This window comes from Talpa europaea (assembly GCF_964194135.1).
Source record: "Talpa europaea genome assembly, chromosome: 9".
Classification (NCBI taxonomy): domain Eukaryota; kingdom Metazoa; phylum Chordata; class Mammalia; order Eulipotyphla; family Talpidae; genus Talpa; species Talpa europaea.
The window spans coordinates 22493258-22521156 of record NC_140076.1 but is presented as its reverse complement, the minus strand read 5'-3'; the positions used below and the strand labels follow the sequence as shown (position 1 = coordinate 22521156).

Here is a 27899-nt window from a genome sequence, read left to right as displayed (position 1 = left end):
GGGAGGGGATGGGTTAAGTGAAAACAAAGTTAGAGATACTGGACTGAACGATACTACTTATAAATGGCTATGACTTGGCAAGACCCCTTGCATGTTAAGTGATGGACTCCTCTCAGCAGTTGTGAGAGAGGTCACACCTCCACTTGACAGATGGGGAAGTTGAGAGGAGTGAAATTCAGTTAATTGCAGTTTGTTAGCCGCGGGGGTAGGATTTTAAGCAAGGTAGCTCGGCTCCAGCTTGTGTCCACAATATTTACTGTCTCGCTAAAGGGCACTGGGAAGCCCTTGAAAGGTTTTGCCTAGGGAGAGACACCACATTTGTCTTCCAAAAACAACTCACCCTGGCTCCAAGGACGGAGAGTGTATGAATTGGAACTGAGGGTGAAAATGGAAGGCTGCTGGAAAATGTAGCCCCAAACAGGAGGCCTAGAAAAACCAAGGACATGGCAGACAAAAGCAAATGGACTGGCGGGCTCCGAGTCCTTGAGTCCAAGCCCTGATTCATGAAGGGATACCTCGTTTCTGACCCGGGCAATGCGGTGGACTGTTGAGTCACTCAACCAGGTGACCCCGTCAAACAGACACTCAGAGCCTCCGCTGGGACACGGTGACTGCGGCGTCGGCAAAGTCCAGCCACCCACCTGCGGGCGGGAGGTGGCGAGGACCACCCGCCCCGCCCTGACCGCCCCCGCCCCTCCTGGCCCCGCCCCGCCCCGCCCCTCCCCCGCGGTCCTGCCGCAAGGCGCGCGAACCCCGCGCCCAGAGCGCCGCGCGAGGCGCGTCTCCGTCAGCCGGCGCGCAGGCGCAGTGCGGCGGGCGCCCCCTGGCGGGCGGCGGCGCGCAGGGCCCGCCCCCAGCCTGGCGCCGCCGCCCGCCTCAGCCCAACATGGCGATGCACAACAAGGCAGCACCGCCGCAGATCCCCGACACCCGGCGGGAGCTGGCGGAGCTCGTGAAGCGGAAGCAGGAGCTGGCGGTGAGGGGCTGGCCCGGGTGGGGCCCCCGCGCCGGGCCCCGCCTCCGGGCCCTGGCTCGGCCGCGCCAGGCCGTTACTCCGGGGCGCAGCGCGGCGGCCAGGAGCCCGGCGGCCTGAGGCTGGGCTGCGCGCTCCGCGGCCCGCCGGCGCCGCGGCTTCCCGGCTGAGAGGATCCGGATCCCGGGGGCGGGGCGCGGGGCCGCGGAGGGGGAGGGGCGGGGCGGGGCGGGGGCGTGGGGCAAGGTCGGCGCCCTGGGCGCGGGGCTGCGGGCCGGGGGCTCTGGGGGGGCGAGTGTCCGTGGCCCCGCGGGCTGGGCGGGTCGTGTGCTCGGCCTCTGAGGGCTGGTGAGTGCGGCGGCTCGGGCGCTGAGGGGCTGAGTGGGCGTGTTGGTGACCTGTGGGAGAGGAGTGCAGACCCGCGGGTGGGGGTTAGGAGGCGGGGGTGGGAGGGCGACCCGTCGGGGCTTTGGAGGGCGCTTGTCTTTTGGGGGACTGGGAGTAGCGATCTGTTGAATGGGGTTTTTGATGGGCTGAGGTGTGAGATGTTGGCGAGCTTGCAGAGGGGACGGGCAAGGGGAGAGGACTCGGAGTTATGATCGTGACGTGCACTCAGAGGCCCACGTACCCTAGTGGCTACACCTCCCTCCCGCCGCGTTTCGGCCTAGGCACCCGAGAGGCCCATCTCACCTGAAGCTGCCCTTCCAGGTTTCCATAGCAACTGGCTGGCGGGCTTTCTGAGCCTGCAGGGAGGGGAGGGGAGCCAGCTGCGCGGCAAGGCTGCTCTTCCCTCTCCCCACTGGCGAATCTTTTATGCGTGGGAGAGGAGACTGCTCACGTTCTGCCTCAGCCAGGGTTGTTGACAACTGAATTTCCAGAAACCCTCTGAAATATGTGCACAATTTTACACATTTCTGGAGACAGGCTGTATACGTTCCGTTGTGTTCTTGAAGGCATTCAACATGACAGGTTGTAGGCTGCTTAGTCTGAAACAGCCTGCCCCTCCCCAAGTCACCCACCTCTCCACTAGGGTGGTTTTACTGTAATGAGCTTGAGTTTATAAGTCTAATGTCAAGATATCAGTTTGGCCACACTTACTGTTTGCATTTAAAAGGCATTACCCATTTCCTTGTTTCTCATCTCAGGAAACATTGGCAAACTTGGAGAGACAGATCTATGCTTTTGAAGGAAGCTACCTGGAAGATACTCAGATGTATGGCAATATTATTCGTGGCTGGGATCGGTATCTGACCAACCAAAAGTGAGTGTCAGAAGCCTGTAGTATTTGTATCATGCCTTAGCAATATTTGTTTCAGAACTATGTATGTTCTTGGTAGCAACTTTGCAGAGCAGCAGTGGTGGTATGGAAGGAGGGGCTTGAACTTCGATGTGGCATAGCTACTCCCTCACTGAGCAAACCTGGACAAATCCTGTATCTATAAAATGGAGAAAGTTGGTCTATGGCAGGGCTTATGTGAGGCTTCAATGAATGCAACATGTAACAATACCTTCCAGAGTGGCACTCCTAGTGTTTTCCACATTTAAATCAGCTGTGTGTTGCGGGGCAGTGTTTGCCATGCCCATGTACCAGCTGTACCACCATTTAGTAATATTATTCTTGAAAGCTCTCTGAAGTTTTTGAAAATTTTCAAAGTCTATAGAAAATTGAAAGAGCAGTGTGGTGAACACTTGATCCCCTTCACCTTCATTCACTGGTTGTTAACATGTTGCCATATTTGCTTTCTCTCTTTTCTCTTTCTCTCTGATATATACACACACCTATATCCACACTTAATTTTTTTTTAAATTTTGAAATAATTATAGATACATAGGAAGTTGCAAGATAGTAGAGACATCCCTGGTACCTTTCACCTATTTTTCCCCAGTGGTTGGGTTTTATGTAACTGTGATGCAGTATCAAAACTAGGAAATTGACATTGGTACAATGTGTATGTGTAGTTCTGTAATTTTATCATGTGTGTGTAATCACCACTGCACTGAAGATACTATTCCAGAACTATTCCATCACCACATAGCTCTCCTTTATGCTACTCCTTTTTACCTTCCCTCCCAGCCCTCTGTTTTCCAGACCAAATAAATATGATAGTGCCCCTAATCATGTCAGCTATTGCCTCCTGAGAATGAGAACATTTTTCTGGGGCCTTTTTGGTGGTGCAAAGGGTTAAGTCACAGCACTATGAAGCAATCCACAGCCACTGCAGCATGAGTTCGATCCCCAGCCAGCCAGGGGGTAACCCATATGGCATGGCAGACCTCTCCTGTCTTGCCCACTGCTGCCCTCAGCAGTGTATTTCAGTCAGTCCGCCTGTTCTGCTCCCCACTTTGTCTTTGGTGGATCCTCTCACCCCCTGCATCTCTGGCCTGTACTCCAGTTCTTGTATGCATAAATAAATAAATCTTTAAAAAAAAAAAAGAACATTTTTCTGACCTATCCACAAGTGTCATGCTTAGATGATTAACACTGCATCAGTATTATCATCAAAAGTACCAAGGGGCCTCCCCAGTGGCGCAGCATTTGAGCACTGGGTTGCAAAGCTGCCCGCAGCCTCTGCAGCGCCAGTTCGATCCCCAGCCACCTGGTGAGGGTCCCACATGGCTCGCAGACCTCTCCTGCCGCCTGCTGCTCCCCTCAGCAGTATATTTCATCAGTCTGTCTGTTCTGCTCCCTGCTCTGGCTCTGGTGAATTCTCTCACCCTCCTGCGCTTCTGACTATACCCAGTGCTTGTATAAATAAATAAATCTTTAAAAAAAAAAAAGTACCGTCTTTATTCAGATTTTGCTAATTGTCCCTTAAATGCTTTGTGACTTTACTTTGATCCAGTTGCTGTTCATGAATTGTATTTTGACTATAATGTCTCCTAATTTAGGAGAATCATTTTTTTGGTAAAATGTCCTAATTCCAGATTTGTCTTTTTTTTTTTTTTTAAAGATTTATTTATGCATACAAGACCTGGGGTACAGGCCAGAGGTGGGGGGGGGGGTGAGAGGATTCACCTGAAATAGAGTGGGGAACTGAACAGGTGGATTGACTGAAATACGCTGCTGAGGGGAGCAGTGGGCGAGATAGGAGAGGTCTGCGCACCATGTGGGTTAGCTCCCTGCCTGGGGATTGAACTCTTGCTGCAGTGGCTGTGGATAGCTTCACAGTGCTGAGATTTAACCCCTTGTGCCACCAAGGAGGCCCCAATTCCAGATTTTTCTTACTGTGATCTCATGAGAGACCCTTTAAACATTTTTGACAAAAATGTGCATAAGTGAGTAGTGACATCTTATTGATTACCTGTATTTTATCAGGAAGCATGTAATGTCAGACTCTCCTGTTACTGGTACTGCTAGGTTTGATCATGATTCTTTGCTGTAAAAGTTCATTTTTTCTTTTTGTAAATAACTTGGAGGTTATATTTTTAGACTGTGAATATACTACTTCCATTAAAGGCATTGTTCATTTCCTTGTTTCTCATTTTGCAGGATGATGAGAAAAATTCCACCAAATTTTTATTCAGTGATTTTAATATTCACTGTTGGCTCTTTTCTGAATCAGTTATTATATTTGAGATTGCAAAATGGTGATTCTCTATTCTTTTTGACACCTATTACTAGTATTTTGTTTTGTTTTTCAAAGATTTATTTATTTGTTTGTTTGTTTGTTTATTTATTTATTTGTACAAGCACTGGGTACATTCAGAAGCGCGGGAGGGTGAGAGAATTCACCAGAGCCAAAGCGGGGAGCAGGACAGGCAGAGTGATGAAGTACACTGCTGAGGGAAGCAGCGGGCGGCAGGAGAGGTCTGCGTGCCATGTGGGACCCTCACCCGGTGGCCGGGGATTGAACTGGCGCCGCAGAGGCTGCGGGCAGCTTTGCAGTCCAGTGCTCAACCGCTGCACCATCAGGGCAGGCCCTATTACTGGTATTTTGAAAGCAGAGACTTCTCCTTTTATCATTTTCCTCTTTCATATTCTCTCACTCTTTTTTTTTTTTAAAGATTTATTTATTTATGCATACAAGACTCAGGTACAGGGAGTGAGAGGCCAGAGGTGCAGGGGGTGAGAGGATTCGCCAGAAACAGAGTGGGACACAGAACAGGCAGAATGACTGAAATACAATGCTGAAGGGAGCAGCGGGCGAGACAGGAGAGGTCTGCTGTACCATGTGGGTTGCTCCCTGGCCGGCCGGGTATCGAACTGGAGCTGCAGTGGCTGTGGACAGCTTCATAGGTTGTGTTTTACCGCCTTGTGCCACCAAGGGGGCCTGCTCACTCTCTGTTTAGTATCACCATAGATTCATGGATTTAAAATAAGATCAGAGGGCCTCCCTGGCGGCGCAAGGGGTTAAGCACTGCACTGTGAAGCAATCCACAGCCTGTGCAGCATGAGTTCGATCCCCGGCCAGCCAGGGAGAAACCCACATGGTGAAGCAGACCTCTCTGTCTCGCCCACTGCTCCCCTCAGCAGTGTATTTCAGTCAGTCTGCCTGTTCTGCTCCCCACTCTTTCTCTGCTAGATCCTCTCACCCCCCGCATCTCTGGCCTATACCCCAGCTTTTGTATGCATAAATAAATAAATCTTAAAAAAAAATAAAATAAGATCAGAGCCTCCCTGGTGGCCTAGGGATTAAGTCTCAGTGCTACCACTGCTGTGGCCTGAGTTCGCTCCCTGCCCAGAGAGCTAACCCACATATGGTACAGCAGACCTCTCCTGTCTTGCCTGCTGCTCCCTTTTAGCGGTGTATTTCAGTAAATCCACCTGTTCTGCTTACCACTCTGGTGGATCCTCTCACCCCCCGCACCTCTGGCCCACATCTGAGTTTTTCTACACACACACACACACACACACACACACACACTCAAAAAAAATAAAAATAAATCAATATTCAAAAAAAAAATCAGTATGTTGGGATCTAGTACTGTCTGTCACTTATTGTTAAGGTTTATTTTTTAATATACATGTTTATTTAAATACGTTCATAGAAGGCCATATAGCTCAGTGGTTTTTCACGAGGTAAACATACACACCATTATTCTTTTTAATGTTTAGTTTGCCCCAAATGTAGCCAGAGGTACCATCTTCAAGATGGTTCCTTTGTCTTTGCAACATGCCCTGTTAGTCTTTGAGTTTTCTATCACTAAGCCTTTCTTGTCCCAGCCCTAGTATCAGCCATATCTCTAAGGAATGCTAGTTCCTTCTTTATATTTTCAAATTTAAGTTTTATTTTTTAACAGAGACATTTCATATCACTAGTCTTTGCTAGTTGTTCTTAACAATAAACAGATCCATTTTACAATGAAAATGTGAACCAACTAAAGCAATTTCATGTACCACTGTGGGGCACATGCACGCCTTAGACAATATCGCCATCTCCATAGCCATTCAACTTAAGGGTTGCTTTGGTGCAGCGGCATTCCTGTAGGAAAGTTGGTTAGAAGAAAGAGAGAGTGAATTCTTTATATCTGCCCTGGGCATCCTCAACTTGAGACGTTGGTATAGCTTGGGGTTTAGAATAAATTTCTTCTGTATATTTTAGAAACTCCAATAGCAAAAACGATCGAAGGAACCGGAAGTTTAAGGAAGCTGAGCGCCTCTTCAGTAAATCCTCAGTTACATCAGCAGCTGTAAGTCTTGAGTGGGGGGACTCTTTCTATGGCCCATTGTTGAGGAAGACCTCAGTGAAATTTCTGTGAGTTTTCCTTTTTCCTTCTGTCTGTGGATGAGTTTTCTTTTCCCCTTTTGTCTGTAAGTACTCTCCTAAGGTCTGTGATAATTTTTCTAGTAACTTGTGTTTTTATTTTTCTTTTAGGCAGTAAGTGCATTGGCAGGAGTTCAGGACCAGCTCATTGAAAAGAGTAAGTTTATTTTTATTTTTTACTTTTTTCATGAGCTTATTGTTAAACTGTCATTGTTCCTGTATTTAACTCCTCTCCAACTGTTTCTGAAGACTGTATCTATTATATGCTTGCCCCTTCTTTTTAAAAATTAGGATCCCTTTGGGTTGTTGTTATGTCTTTCTTTTGAGGAAAAATCTCCCATGCCCTTCCTCCTCCTTTGTCATGTGATGGCCGACTTTTAATTGTTCAAAGACAAAGAGGTATGTCTTCACTGTTGATAAGTTTCCTAGGGGACTTTTTCTTTTTTTTTTAGTTAAAAACCTGTTATTGTGGGAAACTTCTGACATATTTAATAATCCTCATATAACCAATTTAAGAATTTTAGGAAAATCTGATCCTGTGAACAGAATGTACCTGTGTGTTCTTAAATATGTAATAGGTATTGTAAATAGTATTTACTTTGTAGAAAATTGTATCATTCTCTGTTTGAAGACAGTCTATCTCTCCTGGTGGGATAGCTCTCTTAGGTGATGTAATACTACTGGGAGCTCTGCTGTGCATCTGGTCACTTGGAAATACAGCCTGCTTTTTGTATTGTGGCTGTGTGCTGCTTTCAGGTGGTATATGTTGTGGGGTCCAGTTGTTTTATTGGCATTGGGGAAATAGTGAAAGGAAAAGGTTTTTGGTAGTTTGTGAATTAAAACTACTCAGTGTAATTTCAATTACCTCGTCTGTGATTTCCGAATTTCTTTCTTTGTCCCTAACCCCTTTCCTGAGCCCTAGTCATGCATATCTGGAAAATATCTTCTACACATTTTTACTCAAATGTTCAGACTCAAACATTTTGTCTAAATTGAACTGTTCTATTTTCTTCAAAACTTGTCTACCCCAGTTTTATGTGATAGATAGTACTCTATTATCCTTCATTTAAAGCTCTGTAGGCGTCTTTGATTCCTTTCTGCCAGCCTAATCAGTTGTACCGTATTGTTTTGATTTTTCTTTAGCTATGACTGTCTTATTTCTTGTAAGTTAAATCTTATTTCTTTTCAATTAATGCCCCCTCTAGAATGTGGAGCTGTTATCATTTGCTTTCTAGAGTAAACCAGACATTTCCTGGTGGTCTAGGGGTTAGAATTTGGTGCTCGGTAGAGTAAACCAGACTGGTTAAGACACATTTGAACCTCTCTTCTATGAGTTGAGATGGAACATTGTCTGACTTCTCAGTTTTCTCAGGCTTAGTGGATAATTCCTACTCTTGGCTTCATAGTTAGTTCAGCATATGGCTACGTACTTAAATATCCATGCAGAATAACTTCATCTGGGTACTTGTCAGGAAAAGACTTTTAAAGCTGCTGATTTCAGAAGCTTTTCTGAGACAGACCCTTTCTTATTAAAGATTTTCTGACGCATACACAGGCCATCCTTTCTGCTAAGATCTTCCCCTTGGATTGAACCTAGCCTCTGGAATACATCATGTTAGTTGTTAGTACTTGGTCTTTCTGTAAAGTTGTATTTGATCCTATTAAATGTGTCACTATTAATTGTCAGAAGATGTTGCAAATGTTGCTTATTTTGATTGCTAATTATATTTCCTGTAGAAATAGTTGTTTTTCCTGAACAATGAATTGATTTTTACTGAAAATTTTTTACTATTTCCTTCTTTGTATGGGTGCTAAAATGTTTAAAGCAAATTTGTGGTTCCCCTCTAGAGAGCAAATAGGAATTTATAGCATGCATTTTGGGAATTAGTACTGCATCCAGCTTACTTTACTCTTCTCTATTTTTTTGTTTTTACTTAATCTCATTTTAAATTTATTTTATTGGATTTCATATATAAATCTTGGTAAGCTGCCTTGAACTTTTGTAATAAAGCAGAGTATGCAGAATTATATCAATACTGGAGTATATTAATTCAAATGGTCAGAACCCCTTTAAAGTAATCCTGTGGCATTATCTCTTACTACCTCCATCATTACCACGTCCCACTGCTGTATTTTAAGATCTTATTTTCATCTTGATATTGTGCAGTTAATTACAATGTGTCTAAGTATGAATTTATTTTTATTTATGTGGATTGGATTTAGTTGGACTTTTTGAAACTGTGGTTTGGTATTTCGTATCAGTTCTGGGAAATTCCCAGCCTAGTGGCTCTTCAAATACTACATTTGCTCCATGCTTTCTCTCCTCTCCTAATATTTTGGTTAAATGTACAGTAAGGCTTCTCATTTTATCCTTTATGTCTTTTATTATCTCTCTGTCTTTTTGTCTCTGTGTTGCCTACTAATTTACTAATTCTCTTTTCAGTTCAGTCTTTCTTGTTGTTAAACCTTCTCTTGGTTTTAAAATCTTTCATTATTACATTTTTAATTTCCAGAAATTCTACTTGTTTGTAAAATCTCTGGTAGATTTTAGATAGTTTTTCAGTAGCTTTCTATGCTATTATTTTTGAACTTGTCTTTTACTTCTTTAAGCAGAATAAATATGGTTTTCTGTAGTCTGCTTGACTTCCATATCTGAAGTCTTTCAGGACAGGTTTCTGTTGTCTATTGGTTCTGCTGGTTAGTACTAATGAACTTTTCATTTCCCCGTGTGTGTGATTATCTTCAGCTATATACTGTTCATTGTAGTTTAAAGTATTGTGGAATAATTTGAGGGCAAAAATGAGGGTGCCATCTTCCGGAGAAGACTTATGTTGACTTTTGGTAGGTGATTGAACCTCTTTAAGCTAAGATCAAGATTTGAGTGTTCCTGAAAGACCCAGGCAATTCAAACCGAGCTTTAATTCCACGAGAGAATTGTTCTCCTCGGCCTTTCACTCCTTTTCCTCTGTATAAAAATCTCTCCAATGTCTCAGGATTTCTTTACTATAAATCTTGTGGAATGACTTCTTGTTTTTGGATCTCTGATAGCAATGAAGTAAAAATTATTTTAGCAGTTTGACTTGCATATTCTTAGATCTCAAGGATTTTGAAGTTTTGCACTTTGGGCAATTTATTTTCAAACCATTCTTAACATTTTTCTGAAAAATGCAGTACGTTGTGCTTGCTTAGGCTTTATACATATCCAGACTATAACCATAAAGTGGATTAGTGTGGTGCCCAAAGGGAAATTTTATGCAAATTAGTGAAACATTATATATTTTTATAAAAAGAATAAAGAAAAGAAAAACACAACAGGCAGATTTTATCTAGTTTCCTTTCAAGGATCAGCACATTCTCTACTGTTTGCTTTACCGGATTTGTCTGAAGCTTTCAACAAGCCAGATCTCTCTTCAGCACTGATGCCATCTCGTTGGTAAGTACACAGCTGCATGAAGTGTGGTGCTAGATATCTTCCTTTCCTCCTCTAAACTATTTGTGCTGATCACAAGATATTGCCTTGGCACTATCTTTAATAGCTATTTCTTCCTTTTAATAAGCAGAGTGTCTTATTTGTAGATTTATTAAATTTAATCAAAGCCAACATTCTTTGCTCTCAAAGTGCACTGCTCCCTTTTTTATTTTTATTTTTTATTTTATTTTATTTTATTTTTAAAGATTGATTTATTTATTTTTATACAAGAACCAGGGTATAGGCCAGATATGTGGGAGGGTGAGAGGATTCACCAGAGACAGAGTGGGGAACAGAACAGGCAGACTGACGAAATACACTGCTGAGGGGAGCAGCGGGCGAGACAGGAGAGGTCTGCTTTGCCATATGGAATTCTCACCAGCTGGCCGGGATTGAACCTGCGCTGCAGAGGCTGCGGACAGCTTCACAGTGTGGCGCTCAACCACTTGCACCACCAGGGAGGCCCCTCCCTTTTTTATTTTTTAAGAAATTTTTTAAAACGATTTTATTTATTTTTGCATAGAAGAACTGGGGTATAGGCCAGAGGTGTGTGTGTGGGGGGGGTGAGAGGATCCACCAGAAACAGAGTGGGGAGCAGAATAGGTGGATTTACTGAAATACACGTTGAGGGGAGCAGTGGGTGAGACAGGAGAGGTCTGTTGCGCCATGTGGGTTAGCCCCTGGCCAGGGATCGAACTCAGGCCTTAGAGCTGATAATGCTGAGACTTAACCCCTAGGCCACCAGGGAGGCCCCAAAATGCACTGCTCATTTTAATGTCAGTGGGAAACAAATTTCTGTGTCTTTCCATCATGGGATCATGGGTTTGACTAATTGGCTGCTGCTCTTGGAGATGTAGTGACTTACCTACCCTTTCAGCCGTCACTCCTTTTTCCTTCCATGAGCCAAGGAATAAAATTACTTCTTTGTGATCTCACTTTATATTTTATTTATTCTTTTATTTTTTTAAAGATTTATTTATTTTTATACAAGAGCTGCAGAGGCGTGGGAGGTTGAGAGGATTTACCAGAGACAGAGCGGGGGGCAGAACAGGCAGATTGACTGAAATACACTGCTGAGGGAAGCAGTGGTAGCAACAGGAGAGGTCTGCCACTCCATGTGGGAATCTCCCTGGCTGGCTGGAAATCAAACCCAGCTTCACAGCACAGTGCTCAACCCGCTGCACCACTGGGGAGGCCCTCACTTTATATTTTAGCAATATTTAATCTAGTCTCCCTGGGTCCAGTTCTTATCATTTTAGTCTAATAATCCTAAACCAGGTTTATGCAGAGGACTCAGTTCATTGTTTGATGTCACTTCTCTGTTCAGAAATTTCTAATAACTTCACCTTGTTATGACCTGCCAACTACTGTTTTACTGCAGATAGTCTTTACTCTTTGTTTAGAATTCAACGTGCATTTTTTGTGAACCTCAGTGATCAGGATAACGCTATGCCCCAGATACTTTACTTGCATTCTTTCATTTAATCTTTTGGTTTTTTTTTTTAAGATTTATTTATTTATTTATTTATACAAGCACTGGGTACAGTCAGAAGTGCGGGAGGGTGAGAGAATTCACCAGAGCCAGAGTGGAAAGCAGAACAGGCAGAGTGAGGAAGTAACTGCTGAGGGGAGCAGCGGGGCAGGAGAGGTCTGCACGCCATGTGGGACCCTCGCCCGGCGGCCGGCGATTGAACTGGCGCTGCAGAGGCTGCGAGCAGCTTCGTAACCGAGCACTCAACTGCTGCTCCACCGGGGAGGCCCTCTTTCATTTAATCTTAAAGCTATTCCTTGAGACTCTATGTGTAGCGTGTGTGCTCCATGAAAGTAGGGAACATTGCTGTAGCTCCAGTGTCTAGCCCAGTGTTCCATATTCAAACATGAGAGGGAAAGAAACTCATTTTATAGATAGGAAACAGGTTCAGAAAGGTTAAACAACAATTCATTTCTCATCACCATCATCTCCTAGTCTTCCTAGATAAAATCCTTTAATCTGATTTATATCTCTAACCTATGATTCCATTTCACTTCTCAAGTTCTCTAAGGTGTTCTCAAGTTCTCAAATAAGGTGTTATTTGATTCCTTTTTCTTGAATATACCTGTGTTTTCTCACTTAATGTACTTTTGCTTAGGCTATTTTTTGTACTTTTGCTTCTCATTTTGCAAGGGCCAGTTTCAGTTCTTTCTCCTATGAATTTTTTCCTAAATAATCCACTCTTAATCTGACTGCCGTGATACTCAGTGTCTGTATCATTTCTTTGGGATATTGAATACTGCCTGGGATGTTAATCTTCGGAGAGGAAACAAAGATGGATTTCCTATTCAGAAAGGAAACACAGATGACTTAGATTCAGTTTACACTGTTTATATATGTCTGCATTCGTGTGTATGTGCAGATTTTAGTTACCATGTAGAATGTGACCAGTTCATCCATTTAGTGAGTACTCTGTTAACAACTGGCCCAAAATGAGTAAACAGTTAGTTGGTTTTATTCATCAGCGTCTTTTAATAAAATTGCAATACAGTAAAATTTGCTGTATCTAACTTGCCATTCATACTTGTTTCCCAACTTTTTTTTTTTGTTCATCCTCTTCCCCTGTGTGTGTGGCCCCTGCTCAGACTTGTGCTGCTTCAGTCATCCTGTCTATGATCCAGCGCTTTTGTGACCTCATCCTGTGTATGAGCCAGAGCCTTTGGGACATCAACTTATTCCCTCCCACCAGTGCCTCCACCATTTGCATTTTCAGACATGTCATTTTTTACCTAAATAAATATAGGACTGGGTATGGAAGAGGAAGGGTGTCCTGACCATACTAATCCCTCTTAGACTCTTCTTTTGGTATTGCATCAGATTTTTTAACTAGGGAAGTAATATTTTTTTTTTTTTTAAGATTTATTTATTTATTTATACAAGCACTGGGTATAATCAGAAGCGCGGGAGGGTGAGAGAATTCACCAGACCCAGAGTGGGAGCAGAGCAGGCAGAAGGACCGAAGTACACTGCTGAGGGGAGCAGCGGGCGGCAGGCGAGGTCTGCGTGCCATGTGGGACCCTCCTCCAGTGGCCTGGGAGCAGCCGGGGATCAAACCAGTGCTGCAGAGGCTGCGGGCAGCTTCGCAACCCAGCTCTCAACCTCTGCGCCACCAGGGAAGCCCGGAAGTAATACATTCTTACTGTACTAGTCAAACTATTGAGGGTTGAATATGAAAAAGATCAGTTACCTCCTATTGTCCCAACCTTCTGAGGTAACCAATATTAACGGATTGGTATTATCTTAACATACTTTTCTGGATACACGCATACAGAGTTGAAGATTTTTTTAAATTGAAAAAAAAAGATATATGCATATTATCTGTCAGTTCACTTATATCATTTATACCCCTGCCAGTTTAATGCATACAAAGAGAGGCAATATAGAATAGTGATTAAGAGCATGACTGTGGAGCCAAATTATTTGAAATCGGATCCCAACTCTGCACCTTATTAACTGTGTGACCTGGCAGGTTTCTTAACTTCTCTTACCTCAGTTCCTTTCTATGTGAAATGGGCATCGTAATTGTAGAGGTTTTTGTGAAGGTTGTATATATTGATATATTTAAAGCATGTAGAACAGTACTTGGCTCTTAATGGGGACTTCCTGTTAGCTATTGTTAACATCTCACATCTTTTTAAAAACTGAACTACTTGGTAGTGTGGTTTTTCCTCTGTTGATGAGTACTCACATTGTCTCCATTTTCCCACTATGAACAATGTTGCAGTAAACTTCCTTGTACACATTTTTTTAGTAATGGGGTTTTTGTTTCTGTATGACAGTGTCCCAAAAATGGCTTACCTGTGTTAAATATGACTTATATATGTAGAGTTTGATTACTTTCTGTGATATAATGGGAAATTTGTATTTGTCTTTGTCTTCTTTCCTGTTAAATCAGCTTCTGAAATCCTTAGAATCTTCAGAGTAGTAAGAATGACTAGCACAGACGATGACTGGTGCCTAGATTCATGATAGTAAGTGGTTGCCAGACAGATCAAGTCTTGATCAGTGCCCCCAACCCTCCAGGGAGGGGAGAAGGGCTGGAAATGCAATTCATCACCAGTGACCAATGACTTAATTAATCGTGCCTGCATAAAAATCTTTAAACAGTGGAGTTTCTGTTGGTACACACGAGGAGGTTCTGGGAGCAGGTGCTTGGAGTGTGAATGGCATGTTCCCTTCTTCCCAACCCCCATATCTTGCCTTATGCATCCCTTCCTTTGGCTGTTCTAGAGCATTTTATAATAGACTATTATCAGTAAGTAAGGCATGTTTTGGAGTACTGTGAGCTGTTGTAGCAGAGTATTGAAAGGAGTCATGTGCTTCTGATTAATAACTGGTTGAGTAGAAGTGTGGTAGACCTGGGACTTCCAACTGGTGTTTGAAATGGGACTGAGTCCTTAACCTGTGGGATCTGCTCTAACTGCAGTGGTAGTGTCATAATTGAATTGAATTATTGGTGTCTGGTGAATCAGAGAATTGGTTATTGGTATTGAAAAGCCATTGCTCTAAAGTACTGCCATCTCTACTTTCAAAGCATAACTTGAGGGAGGGCTTTTTGTAGATATCATTGGAATAAAATAATGGGGAAAAGATTATTTTTTAGCTTTTCATGACAGTGAATTTTGAAACTGCTCAAATATAGACATTAAAATAATGAACCTGGGCCTCCCTGGTGGTTCAAAGGTTAAAGACAGTGCTATCAAGCTATTGCCAGCCACTGCAGCAAGAGTTTGATCCCGCCTACCTTGCCCCCCCCGCCCCCCACCGAGCAGCCCACATGGTGCAGCAGATCTCTCCTGTCTCACCCAATGCTCACCTTGTTACAGGGCAACCCTGATATAAAATGGGTTGCCTGACTGTGGGTCCTTACCCGCGTGCTTAAAGTGGACTTAAACGCAGGCACACACTAAAAGTTAACAAAGCTTTATTCACAAGGGAAAGAGAAATGAGGAAATGTACAACTCAGGGAGAAAAGAGAGAGATAAATTCTTAAATGAGTTCTACCCATTCCGCCCACCTGGGAAACTATCGCTGGTTTCTGTCTCCTGTCCTCTCTAGTGTTGTCAACCCGGAATGCCAAGTCTACTACCTGGGACAGACTCATCTCTGTGACGCCATCCACCTTTGCTAACCTTTCCTTACGTCTGGGGCACTATGCGTAATGAACGCCATAATGATGAGATGAGCATTTTCTGGGGCATCTGGGTTTATGTCTGTGTGGTTGGTATACGTCTGAATAATTCTTTCAAGGAACTCTGATGGAGCCTCATTAGCTCCCTGTTCGAGTTGTATTATTTTATTAATTTTTTTTTTGTTTGGGGATTCCCTGCTGCAGTCCAACAAATAAACCTTTTTTATACAGTTCTAACATTTCCATTCCTCCGTTGTTGGGGTCCCATTTGGGATCTACCACTGGGACAACCATCTCTGTCTCTGGGAATTCTCCATCCTGTTTGTGGAGACAGTCAGCTTTCTCCCTGGCTTTCCTGGATACCGTTCTCTGCTTGTCCAGAGTCAGCAAAGTTTGGAGCATAGACTGTATATCTTATATCTGCCCAGTTAGGGCAGTGCGAGAGGAAGATAGAGGCAAACAAGTTTTCCATCCTCTTAGGAGCTTGCCAGTATGAAGGGTTACAGAGCTTCTCCAATTTAGGAGGTCCGCGGGGCTAAAGGGATGGTGTGACCAAAAATACCCAGCAGGTCGTCCATGTTCATTCAAGCCACCCATCAGCATCTGTCTGAGAGAAAACTGTCCTGCCTCAGGGTGACCCTTCCTGCCAAAGTGGGTGCCCCTGCTAGTGTGGGGAGGAGAAGCCATTTTTGTTTCTTCCCTGGAGGGCAGTGGGGCCTGTGAAGCCTCAGAAGTCTGCACAGGGGAAACATTGCTACACTGAGGAGGCTTCTGTCCCGGTGTGTTTAGGAATGCAACAAATGATAATCCTCCTCTTCTAATTCTGCCCTCTTGCAGTCCTCATGGCAGGGGTAAGGTTTATTCCTTCTCTGTGCCATCAGCTGAGCCTCCCTCACATCCAGTTTTTGGAGGGCAGCCTGTATCTGGTCCTGCACACTTTTTAAAAAAATTTTTTTTTAACTTTTTTTTTCAAAGATTTATTTACACAAGCACTAGGGTACAGGCCAGAGGCACGGGACGGTGAAAGAATTCACCAGAGACAGAGCAGGGAGCAGAACAGGCAGAAGGACTTAAGTACATTGCTGAGGGGAGCAGCAGGCGAGACAGGAGAGGTCTGCCTCGCCATGTGGGGATCTCCCTGGCCGGCTGGGAATAGAACCTGTGATGTGGAGGCTGCGGACATCACCAGGGAGGCCCTGGTCCTGCACACTTTTAAGAACTGTGCTGTTTTCCTCCCTCATACTCTGCACAGCTAAATTGAGAGCCTGAATTTTTTTTTTAAAGATTGATTTATTTATTTATCCATACAAGCACTGGGTACAGTCAGAAGTGCGGGAGGGTGACAATTCACCAGAGCCACAACAGAACAGACAGATAAACGAAATACACTGTTGAGGGGAGCAGCAGGCTCAGGAGAGGTCTGCGCGACATGTGGGACCCTTGCCAGCAGCGGGGATTGAACCGGTGTAGCAGAGGCTGCCGGCAGCTTTGCAGCCCAGCACTCAACCACTGCACCACCAGGGGAGGCCCTGAGAGCCTGAATTTATTGCTGCATGGTCTCAATAGGTGGAGTGCAGCATCTAGCTCTCAGAGAAGCAACAATGTAGCCAGTGGTGCTCACGCACTATAGAAAAACAGCCAGAAGCACAAATTGCAAAGCAGGGATGGCTTGTAAGCCACCCAAGTAAGTATGTAAAAACAAAGTCATGTGCCACAGCACGGTTTCACTAAATTATTTAATTATAAAAGTGGTAGTGATGTTTAAAGGAGGAAAATTGAAAGAATTTAAGCTAGGGAGGAAATTGCTTAAGCTCATGGTTGAAAAACAAGACAGAGCCTTATGAAAGAAAAAAAAAAAAACTGTTCAAGACCTGGGACAAAGACTTTTACTAGTGTCCTGCAGACCTAATGTGCTTAAGGTGACCTAGGCAAGGATTACTTCAGGCTGGTCTACCATGGATGTAACTTTGAGCCCCATGTTGGGCCCTGATACAAAACGGGTTGCCTGACTGTGGGTCCTCACCTGTGTGCTTAAAGGGGACTTAAGCTGCAGGCACACACTAAAGTTAACAAAAGGTTTATTCACAAGGGAAAGGGAAATGAGGAAATGCACAGCTCAGGGAGGAAAGAGGGAGATAAATTCTTAAATGAGTCCTACCCATTCTGCTGACCTGGAGTCCCAAATACTCCACTAAGACCAAACCTGCCTGGCCAAGAGCACAAGGCAAGTGCCAGAGACCCCGCTAATATGGCTGGTTTTATTTACAAGCAGAGAAAATGGCTGCTTAAGTCTGCCCTTACGTCCTCCCAACTTCCCTTTGGGGATCATGGGATTTGTAGTTCCCAATGTCTTGATGGAGTGGGGATGGCATTCACAATGCCTGTATGGAGTTTGCCCAGGACATCCTTTCCCCCTAACAACCTCAGCAGTGTATTTCAGTAGATCTGCCTGTTCTGCTTCCTACTCTATCTGGTGAATCCTCTCACTCTGCATCTCTAGTTTACACCCCAGTTCTTGTATGCATAAATAAATAAATCTTAAAAAAAAAAAAGGAACCCCTTTGTATCCACATTGCTTACAACCCATCAAGCCATGGCCAGTGCTGCCCCGTCTGCACCTCACCTATTCTTATCTCTACTCTCTATTATATTTTAAGTCCCAGATATCATTCCATTTTTTCTTGTATATATGTTTCAATATGTATTTCCAAATGAAGTCTTGTTTTAACTGGTAGTAAGAACACTAAATATGAGATCTACAGATTTTTAAGTGCATAATACAATATTGTTAACTGTAAGCACATTGTCACACAGCACACCTCTGGAACTTACTCTCATTGCATTGTTGAAACTTCCGGCTTGGCAAAGCCCACTGACTGCCCACTGACTGCCACCGTTCTACTATTTTAGATACCTCATACAAGTGTTTTTCTTCCATGACTGCTTTATTTCACTTAGCATAATGTCCATTATCCATTATGCAGCATATGGCAGGATTTCCTTTTTTTTAAAAGTTGCTTAATTTATTCCATTCTATGCTTACTCCACAGTTTTTCTATCTGTTCTTCCATTGATGGACATTTAGGTGGTTTCCACATCTCGATAGTGTGGATAATGCTGCCGTGAACATGGGAGTACAGATACCTCTTTAGATCCTGATTTCAATTCTTTTGGGTAAATACCCAAAATTAGGATTACTAGATTACTTAACACTATGATCATATCCAAAAAGACCCCAGACAAAACATGTGTTAGTACTACATTTCTTAATGCTGAATAAAGCTCCATTGTGTGAATACCATATTTTATATATTCATTCATCAGTTGGTGAACGTTTTGCTGCAGTGAATAATAACTGCTGCGAACATTCATGACAAGTATTAAGCGAACATGTTTTTATTTCTCTTGGGTATATATGTGGTAGTGGAATTGCTGGGTTATTTGGTAACTCTGTTTAACCCTTTTAAGGAACTGCCAAACTTTTGCAAGGTAACTGCACCATTTTGCATTACTTTTATTAATGTTTGAGGATTCTGGTCGCTACACATCTTTACCAGCACTTGTGATTGATTGTCTTTCTATTTTTGCCATGTTAGTGGGTGAGAAATGAAATGTCGTTGTGATTTTGATTTTGATTTGATTTTCATTTGTCCCTAATGAGCAGTGAGTTGACTTTGTTGACCATTTGTTTGTTTTATTTTCAGAAGTGCCTATTCAAATCCATTACTGATTTTTAAATGTTTTTTGTCTTTTTAGCATTGTTCTAAGAGTTCTTAATATATTCTGAATGCAAGTCCTTAACAGATATGATTTGTAAATATTTTCTCCCATTCTGTGGGTTCATTTTTTAATTTTCCTGATGATACTGTTTATAGCTCAAGAGTTTTATATAAATGAATTAGTCCAATCTGTTTATTTTTTCTTTTGACATTCTTTTGTGGTCATATCTAAGAAACATTTGCCTTTATCCAATAGGTTCTTACGAGCCTTACAGTTTTAGCTCTTAGATCTAGGTCTATGATCAAGTTACTTATTGTATATGATTTGGGTTCCAGCTTCATTCTTTCATATGTACATATCCAGTTTTTCTAGCATCATTTGTTGAAGAGACTTGTTTCTTCACTGAATTGTCCTTCTTGTTGAAAATCAGTTTACTGCAAATATAAGGGTTTATATCTGAATTCTATTCCCATGTTCTATCTGTATGTCTGTTCTCAGGCCAATACCACACAATCTTGGTTACTATAATTTTGTTTAGTAAGTTTTGAATTTCGTTTGCTAATTTTTTGTGAAATCAGTTTTCCTGGACTTGAAAAGTGTAGGAAGTTACTTTTTCCAACTTCATAGTCTAAGAGCTCCCTCTTTTGCTATTTGAATGAAGTGTTCAGAAATAGGATTTCATGATTTCTGAGATCTGGGTCTGTTTCTCTCTGCTTTTTTTCCGTCACCTCTTTTATTTCTTGGTCCATGAGCTACTCAATTTGAAACCCCCCTCCCAGCAGTATACAATGTAAAGACAAAAAAGAAAACTCACCCCTGGTCCAGATAACTCCTTTTGGCAATTTTTAGAAATAGGTAACATGTTTATATGTAGGAGTAATTATGTAAAAGGCCCCCATGCTTATCTATTAAGAGTTTCAGGAAATTTCTTTCAGAGAAAAAAGTATATATTTATCAAAATATATGTAATTATTCTTTAATATATGTATGTACAGATTATCTTTCAAGTTTCTTATTTATGTTTCAAATTGAGATTATGTGCAAGCTGAAGGATATTACTACCATATATATAGTTTTAAGACTTCTCAGAATAATTCACATAGTGGAATTCTTCTCCTTTTGAGCTCTTTTTAAAAATAGACAGGGTTCCTCTATGGTTTGGGCAAGGAAACAGGGCCACCAGGTACAGGCAGTTTTCCCAAGGTCATCTCTCACTTCCTGAAGGTCTAGCTAATGTTTTTGATGATCCTGTTCACGTAATTGCTAATCCCATTAGTGTATTCTGTGTTTAAGCAACTTTTCTGTGGTGAGGTTATCTTGGTTCTGTCACACTTGGATCCCAGCCATACTTAAATCTGTCCCCTCTGGGGACACTTTCAGATAACATGTTTTTCTGGAATTCTGGTAACTTTGTTGCCTTGAGTAGAAGTGCTTTCTCTGTCAATAGTATCTTTGCTGTCAATTAGAATTTTTTCAGTTCAAAAAAATTTTCCCTGAAGGTTGGAGAAATTGCCGGAGGGGTACTGATGATGCTTCTGGGGACTTGTGTTTGTTCTTTCCAGGGGAGCCGGGAAGTGGGACAGAGAGTGATACTTCTCCAGACTTCCACAACCAGGAAAATGAGCCCAGCCAGGAGGACCCTGAGGATCTGGATGGATCTGTGCAGGGAGTGAAACCTCAGAAGGCTGCTTCTTCTACTTCCTCAGGGAGTCATCACAGCAGCCATAAAAAACGAAAGAATAAAAACCGGCACAGGTCAGTGGCAGGGACCAGCCCCTGCCCCACCCCACCGCCCAGAGCTTCCATTGACCATTGCTGGGAAGGGGGTTTATTAGAATGAGAATTCTTCAGGAGTGGTACAGTCTTTCTGTTGCTGATGGGAAGGAATTCCTTTTGTCCAAATGAAATAGGCTTGAGTTTTCTCTCTCTAAGGGAGAAATTAGTGGGCAGTAGTGAACCATGCAGGAGAACATCCATTCTTTCTAGTGTCCAAGATTTTTATTCCATAACAGCTTTGTTAATACAGTGAATTTAGAAGCCTTTTAGAAGAGGAAAGGGGGAAATAGAAATGGAAACTGTAATTGTATTGAAAATGCTGCTAACATGTTGGAAAGCTGCAAAGTGGGATAAAGTCTTTTGCTCTTAATCCTGATCCCTGTCTACTCTTACTCCCTTGTGGAGAGAGAGAACTGATCTGACATGCTCTTTTTTCTTTTCAATACAAGTTTTTGGTTGCTTGTGACTTCTGTTGTTATAATGCCTACAATACACAGACTTCAGATATCAGAGACAAATCAAAGTCCTTTATGAGATAGGAGAGCGAGTTAATGTTTTTCCACTGTGTTTTATTTTCAGGGCATAATGAGCTAGTAATGACATCAGTGCACAGAGAGGTCAGGTGTCACCAGAGAGGATTATAACATTTGCTCTTCTTAGGGTTTGTATGATAATGCTGGGGCCTGTTAATTCAGATAATTGGAAATTATTCTGCTATGCTCAGAGAGGTAATGCATATATCCCAGAGTAAGGAATTTTGCCCTGACCTCAACTGTTCTGGCGTGGATAAAAATCAGGGATCCAGAGTGACTTTTGTCCTGTTCCTCTTAGGTGTGTGCTGAGCAGATGAAAGGGGTCCTACAAGCAATGGTGGGGCCCTGCTCTCTAGTTTGTTTCTGGATTGGGTTGCTTTACAAACCTGTAGGATATTCTTTCACACACCTAAGGTATTAAAGCTGTTAGCTCTGTGGATATAAGCACACAGGGATAATATAGAATTAGCTGGCTGTATTAGACCAGCAGGGACTTTGATTTGTCTCTGATATCTGAAGTCTGTGTATTGTAGGCATTATAAAAACAGAAGTCACAAGCCTCTGTAGCATCAACTGATTCTTTACTTCTTTGAGAACTTCTTTTATTGATAGTACAGAAGTAGTATATTCTCCAAATAGTGACCTAGGATTGCTGCTAAACATTTTTCTGTAAACCAAAAATCACTATGCCACTATCATTACTAGTAAGAATAGCAAAGATTGCTTTTTTTTTTTAAACAAAGCCTTCGGTTATTTGATCAGTGTGATAGGATTTAATCATAAATAGTAGTAGAGAACCATTCTTTTAAAGATACTCTAAAAATTGTCAAGATAATTAAATGTCATGCTCTGTGTTGCTTGTATTAAATTTACTCTTGTGTAATTTAAAAGTAATGATTCTCCTATTTCAGGATGTCTAGAGTAGGGGGGAAATTCCTTGAGAGTTTGTAGGACATTTTATTTTTCATTACTGGTACAGTAGACCCCCCAGCTATTACTTCAGATAATACCTTATGACATGACAGCTGAGTGGGAATTAGACAGTGAACTTAACTTTTCTTCTTGCAGGTTTCTAGTAAATTTCTGTAGGGACAGCACATCTTCCTACCCTTTCTTTGGCCTTAGAAGCAAAATTCCTTCCAGAAAAATACTGGGATTTATAAAGATCATTGATGTTACTGCTTTTATAAATGTTGTTTTCTGTTTGGAAAGTTATTCCCCTGGCTTAATATCTGGCTGGACTTCTCCCTTTGTTTTCCCTAAGCAAGCAGAAAGCCGCTTTGCCTTCTTTCTGGAGAAAACAAGCTCTCGCTGCATGAATGGAGGCCTCCTGGCCACTGGAGGTTCTTGGATTTCTGCTGTCTTTAGTTAGGCATTACATCTCTGAAACCCCTCATATCCCTGACTAGTGTCCTAGTGAGTCTGACAGAGTAGGGATTAGGGGCAGCACTTTGTCTATATACTTTTTCAAGTTTGCACCCAAAATAGTACATCCTGTATAGATAGTCAGAGCAAGTCAATAGTAAGTTATTTCAAATAACATCTGAGTACATGCTATGCTTAGTGGTGAGTAAGCTAAGTGGAAATAAATATGGTACTTTAGCAAAAGGGAGTAATTTTTAAATTTGTCCTCTTCAGGAACATGAAAATTTACCATACAATTTTTAGCATTCATAAATTCATAAATTTAGCATTCACTAAATTTAGGATTCAGTGTTCTGAATTCTTATATTTTATATAATATTTGAACAATAAGTCCTAGTAGCTTTAAAGAAAAAAGTTGAAATAGTAACTTCAAACTGATCTTACAGATTTTACGTACTATACTGAACTTTAGAATTCTTCAAGGTAGTTTGTGAAGTTTTCATTAATGTCAAATGGGAGCAGTAGATATAGTGTACTATGTAGATATAGACTACTTTGATTTGGTTTGATTTGAACAAAGTTAAGGTAGACTGAAAGTTAATTTTTTTTATATTTTCTACTCTGTACACTTAGTTCCAAAATGTCTTATGTGAAACTGTTGCTCAAGGGATATTGATATTAAGCTTCCTTCCAGCTTCACTTTTGCAAACATTGGCTAAGAGGAAAATATGGCCATTTTGCATATTGTTTTACCACCTGTCTACAGCCTGAAAGGTGTGGAGTCAACTAAGGAGCTGGGTGTCATGCTCTGGGTCAATGTTTGCTTTGGAGGTCTGCCCAGACCACTGGTCTTGGCAGTGATGGCACATGATGGCCTCTTCTATCTAGATGGCTCCCATCTAGATCCCTAGGCTTGGTTGCTTGTGAGTGTCCACTTTCCTTTTTTTTTTTTTTAAGATTTATATATTTATGCATATAAGAGCTGGGGTACAGGCCAGAGATGCGGGCAGGTGGAGGGGGGGTGAGAGGATTCATCAGAGACAGAGTGGGGAACAGAACAGGTGGATTGACTGAAATACACTGCTGAGGGGAGCAGCGGGTGAGACAGGAGAGGTCTGCTGCGCCATGTGGGTTGCCCCTTGGCTGGCTGGGGATCAAACTCGTGCTACAAAGGCTGTGGATTGCTTCATGGTGCAGTGCTTAACCCCTTGCGCCACCAGGGAGGCTCAGAGTTTCCTTCGTTTTTATAGAGACACAGTAGACTTTTGTGTCCCATAATTGTAGTCCTGATATACGTAATTAACTTATCACTAATTCAAGGGTCAGAGTAATATGGTTCATCAGTTTTGGAACAAAATTATATCACTGAAATTATATTCATTAGATGCTTGGCTTCTAGAATGAAAACTATAGAAAACTATAGAAAAGGAGTACTCTGTTAACTGAGTGCTTTTAGAACATAACTTCATTTAAAAGTTACAAAATGTTTTTTTATTTATAATGTTTGTGTCTTTTAGTGAAAGTGTATTATGCTAAGTTGTTATTACTGTCTTCAGAGCACTTTTTTCTATATGACTAAACCCTTCTTTTTCTCTTGTATAATGCTCTAATTACATTTTCCATTACAATTAAATATTTTAAAAGTTCTAACTCTGAATCTGGCAGTTAATAGAAGACCTGCAGGTATCTAGTTTTCTAATGAAATAACTTTTCGTATTCTGTTCTTCTGAAATAAAATCTATTGAGGGAAGGGAGTCTCCCAACCACAAAATCCTTGGGGCTTTGATGATTGAGACTTTATGTTTTATTATTCTTTAAACTGATTTTGTGTCTACAGATCTTGCTAGGGTGGCTAATCAACTAATTTATTCAATTAGTATATTAATTTCTATTGCTTTCTTCCTTTCAAATGCTGCCCCTCAGCCCGTCTGGCATGTTTGATTATGACTTTGAGTAAGTTTGATTTGAATTAGTATTTGTGCTGTGTTGTTTAGTGTGTAGAGACCAATATGCCTTTTTGAGACCTTTCTAACCCATAGTTTATCTGTTTAATTGTAGGTATGTATATTAGGTTAGGCTGGGAAGTTTTTTTTAAAAACAGAAAAACGTGATGGAGGTAACATTTTATTTAATAACTTAAGCAAAATTAAGTAAACTTCACTTTTATGCATTTTAATTTCTTTTAAAATAGATAACCTTTAATTCATTTTAAAATTGATTTTCTGGCTTTGCTTCATAAGGAGATTAATAGTTTAAGATCTTGATGTTTTGCTTTGAAAAGATTTAAAAATTGAAATTTAATTTTTTTGTGTTTCAGTCCAGAAATACAAACTCCTAGTCTCTTTCCTGTTCTTAATCACTGTGTGTCTCAGTGATCATCAGTGACATAGTTATAGAACTAACACATTAACATAGAGCATGCCCTCTTAATCCAATCTCTTTAATGTATAAATTTGGAATAATTTTTAAAAATTGTATGACTTTTATAACTGCTATTTATTTCTTTGTGAGTCTTCTAAGTTTGCCTTGTGACAAGAGTATCTGTTTATGTTTTTAAATACTTGCTTAATAATATCCTGGTAAAAAACTAAATATGACATAGTATAATTAAGAATGTGGATTTTACATAACCAAATAGTCTTTGTTATAGCTTGTGCCCTATGCAGTAGCTAATTCTTGGATCCTTATACAATAAATTAAAATGCAAATATCTTTTATCTTTCCTATTACAGGATTGATCTGAAGTTAAACAAAAAACCACGAGCTGTAAGTATCAGCTAGCTCTTTTCAGAGGCTGGCAATTTTGTAGACGCGTAGAAAAATGTATTTGTCTTCAAAGCTTGAGAATTCCTAATCTGGGGTCACAATTCTAGTTTGATTTGTTTATTTATGCATTGAAAAACTGGGGTGCAGGCCAGAGGCGCAGGGGGGTGAGAGGATTCACCAGAGACAGAGTGGGGAGTAGAACAGGCAGATCTACTGAAATACACTGCTAAGGGGAGCAGCTGGTGAAACAGGAGCGGTCTGCTGCACCATGTGGGTTAGCTTCCTGGCCAAGGATGGAATTCAGGCTGTCATTGTGGGGCCTTCTCAGTGGTAGTGCTAAGACTTAACCCCTATGCCACCAGGGAGGCCCCAACTCTAGTTTTAAAGTCTAGTATCCATTTGGATATAATTTAACTTTTAGGTCTTAATTTTTTTTATATTTTGGAAAGAGAAGGGGGTCACACATTTTTACTGAAGAGAAATTCCCTCGACTTAATAAATTGTTAATACTAATTTTTTTTTTTTCTCACTGGTAAACTTAGGAGATCTGATAAGGGCAGACTGATGTTTAGGTCCCTTTGTAGACTCAGAAAAAAGGCCATTTTCAGATGTGAAATATTGTATGTTACATTTGAAATAGAATTTTTAGCTATAGAATGTCCCCAAGCAGAGTTATGAAATTCTTTTTCTTAAGTTCACACCAGTGTTCTGATGAAACTAAGTTGGGAATTTGTTTTTCTCTCTTTAGGACTATTAGAAGATTCATTAGTGCAGAAGCTTCCAGGCTATAGAGCCCTGCTTCCCTTCTCTGACCTCACAAAGATAAACATCCCTCACCTGAGTTTGTGGCCATCCACCTCTGCTTTCCCAAACCCAGTGCCTGTGACTGAGTAGTTCTGAAATGTGGTGACAGACAGGTCATTTCCATAAGACCACATCGGATCATTTTACCTTGTGTCATTTTTAGTAACACAACTGCAGGAAGACCAAGACATGGTTAAAATCCCAACAAGTTGCTAACTGTGCATTTCTCCCTTCCTGGAATGAATGTCTCCTCCCAAACTGGCTGGCACCAGCTTCGTCTCTGATACCCATCAAGAAATGTTCTCTGGTTTTGTTTTATGCTGAAAGTAGAACCAAGGGTCACATTTTCAGAGGGAGGCTGTAAATATCTGGCATTTTCTTATTTTGTTTGTGTTTTATTATTTTTCTGTTGTTGCTTTTACCATCTTTCTTTCTTTGGGGACTTTTTGTAATGCCATTGTATGTACAGCTCTTACCTTCCTGCTGGCTATCTGATGATCTGTTTCGTGCATTTGCCAATATTCTTAACTGAAAGTAATTTAGTTTACCATAAATAAAATGGGTAACTTGGCTCTTTGTTTTTTTTACAGAGGGAAGGTAAAGAGTGTTTATTTAATAATTACCTAATCTGAAATCTGAGTTAGAAGCAGTTTCATGTTCTAGGAACAGGAAAAGCTGAACAATAGAAGTTTGAATCAATCCTTTTAAAATAGATATTTTTATTCTTTTGTACAAATAAAATTTCACAGGCTTTCATTTCTCATGCTTTACTTTTAAACCCGAGATTTTTTTTTAGTTATTTTTATTTATTCGTATCATGCCTTATGGAAATTTCATCCTTTTTCCATCTTTTCTCTCTTTGCTGGGATTTGCCTGACTAAATGTTGCTCTAAGATCACTAAGGCATATGGCAAGACTGAAAAATTACACCCAAAGCTGAGTGAAAGACAGGATCGAGAGCCAGCATTGTCCAGCAGAACCCCTCCCTTCCTTCCAGGCCGAGGAATTTGCTGATCATTGTTACCTGCCTCGAGAGCAGTGGTGAGCTACCTCAGCTGCACATTGGAATCACCTGGGAAGCTTAAAAAATGCTGGTGCCTAGCTCTCTCTACCAGAGACTGACTGGGGTACAGTCTGGTTGTTAAAATTTTCTCTCAGAGACCCCCTAGGATTCTGATAAGAAACCAGGTTGCGAAACACTGCGTTAAGAGACTGGATGGTTTGATTTATCCTATGCTGTAAATCAGTCTGAGGGGTAAGATTTGGGGCCTCACCTTTACTTTGACTCTATTTAGTCATAGTGCTTTACTTATGCCCATATCTTTATTAGAAAAAATATGTTCCATTTGTGATAATATTGGTAGAACTGAATATGAATGGTGTCTGTTATCAAAAAAAGTCTACCTTGTTAGATGTACAAAGCTTTCACTCTTGTTCTGAAATAAACCTTTTTTTTTTTTTTTTTTTTTTGACTCTGTGACTATTTAGATGTCTGGCTGTTATCTTTGGTAACAACTCCAATGTCAGGGTTTTGAAGGAAATAGCTTATATTTAGATTGTTCTTTAAAAAACTAAACCAGAAACAATGTCTCTGTATCCTTCTTTGTCAGTTTGTCTTCTCTTTCA

At 41.4% G+C, this 27899-nt stretch overlaps 1 protein-coding gene across 2 annotated transcripts; it reads left to right on the top strand.

Annotated features, from left to right (window-relative positions):
* Positions 1-886: 886 nt before the first annotated feature.
* On the top strand, positions 887-26557 carry MEAF6 (MYST/Esa1 associated factor 6; the record flags this gene model as incomplete). 2 transcript variants are annotated; one of them, XM_084241690.1, is made up of 6 exons in its annotated part: positions 887-976; positions 2119-2234; positions 6517-6604; positions 6790-6835; positions 20592-20788; positions 26516-26557. In XM_084241690.1, the coding sequence occupies 6 exons, from the start codon at positions 887-889 to the stop codon at positions 26555-26557; spliced, it is 579 nt and encodes a 192-aa protein (XP_084097816.1). The 2 variants fall into 2 exon arrangements, with proteins under 2 accessions (XP_084097816.1, XP_084097815.1); XM_084241689.1 differs by lacking the exon at positions 26516-26557 and adding an exon at positions 25436-25484 and having other exon boundaries at positions 20592-20784.
* Between the last annotated feature and the right edge of the window lie 1342 nt (positions 26558-27899).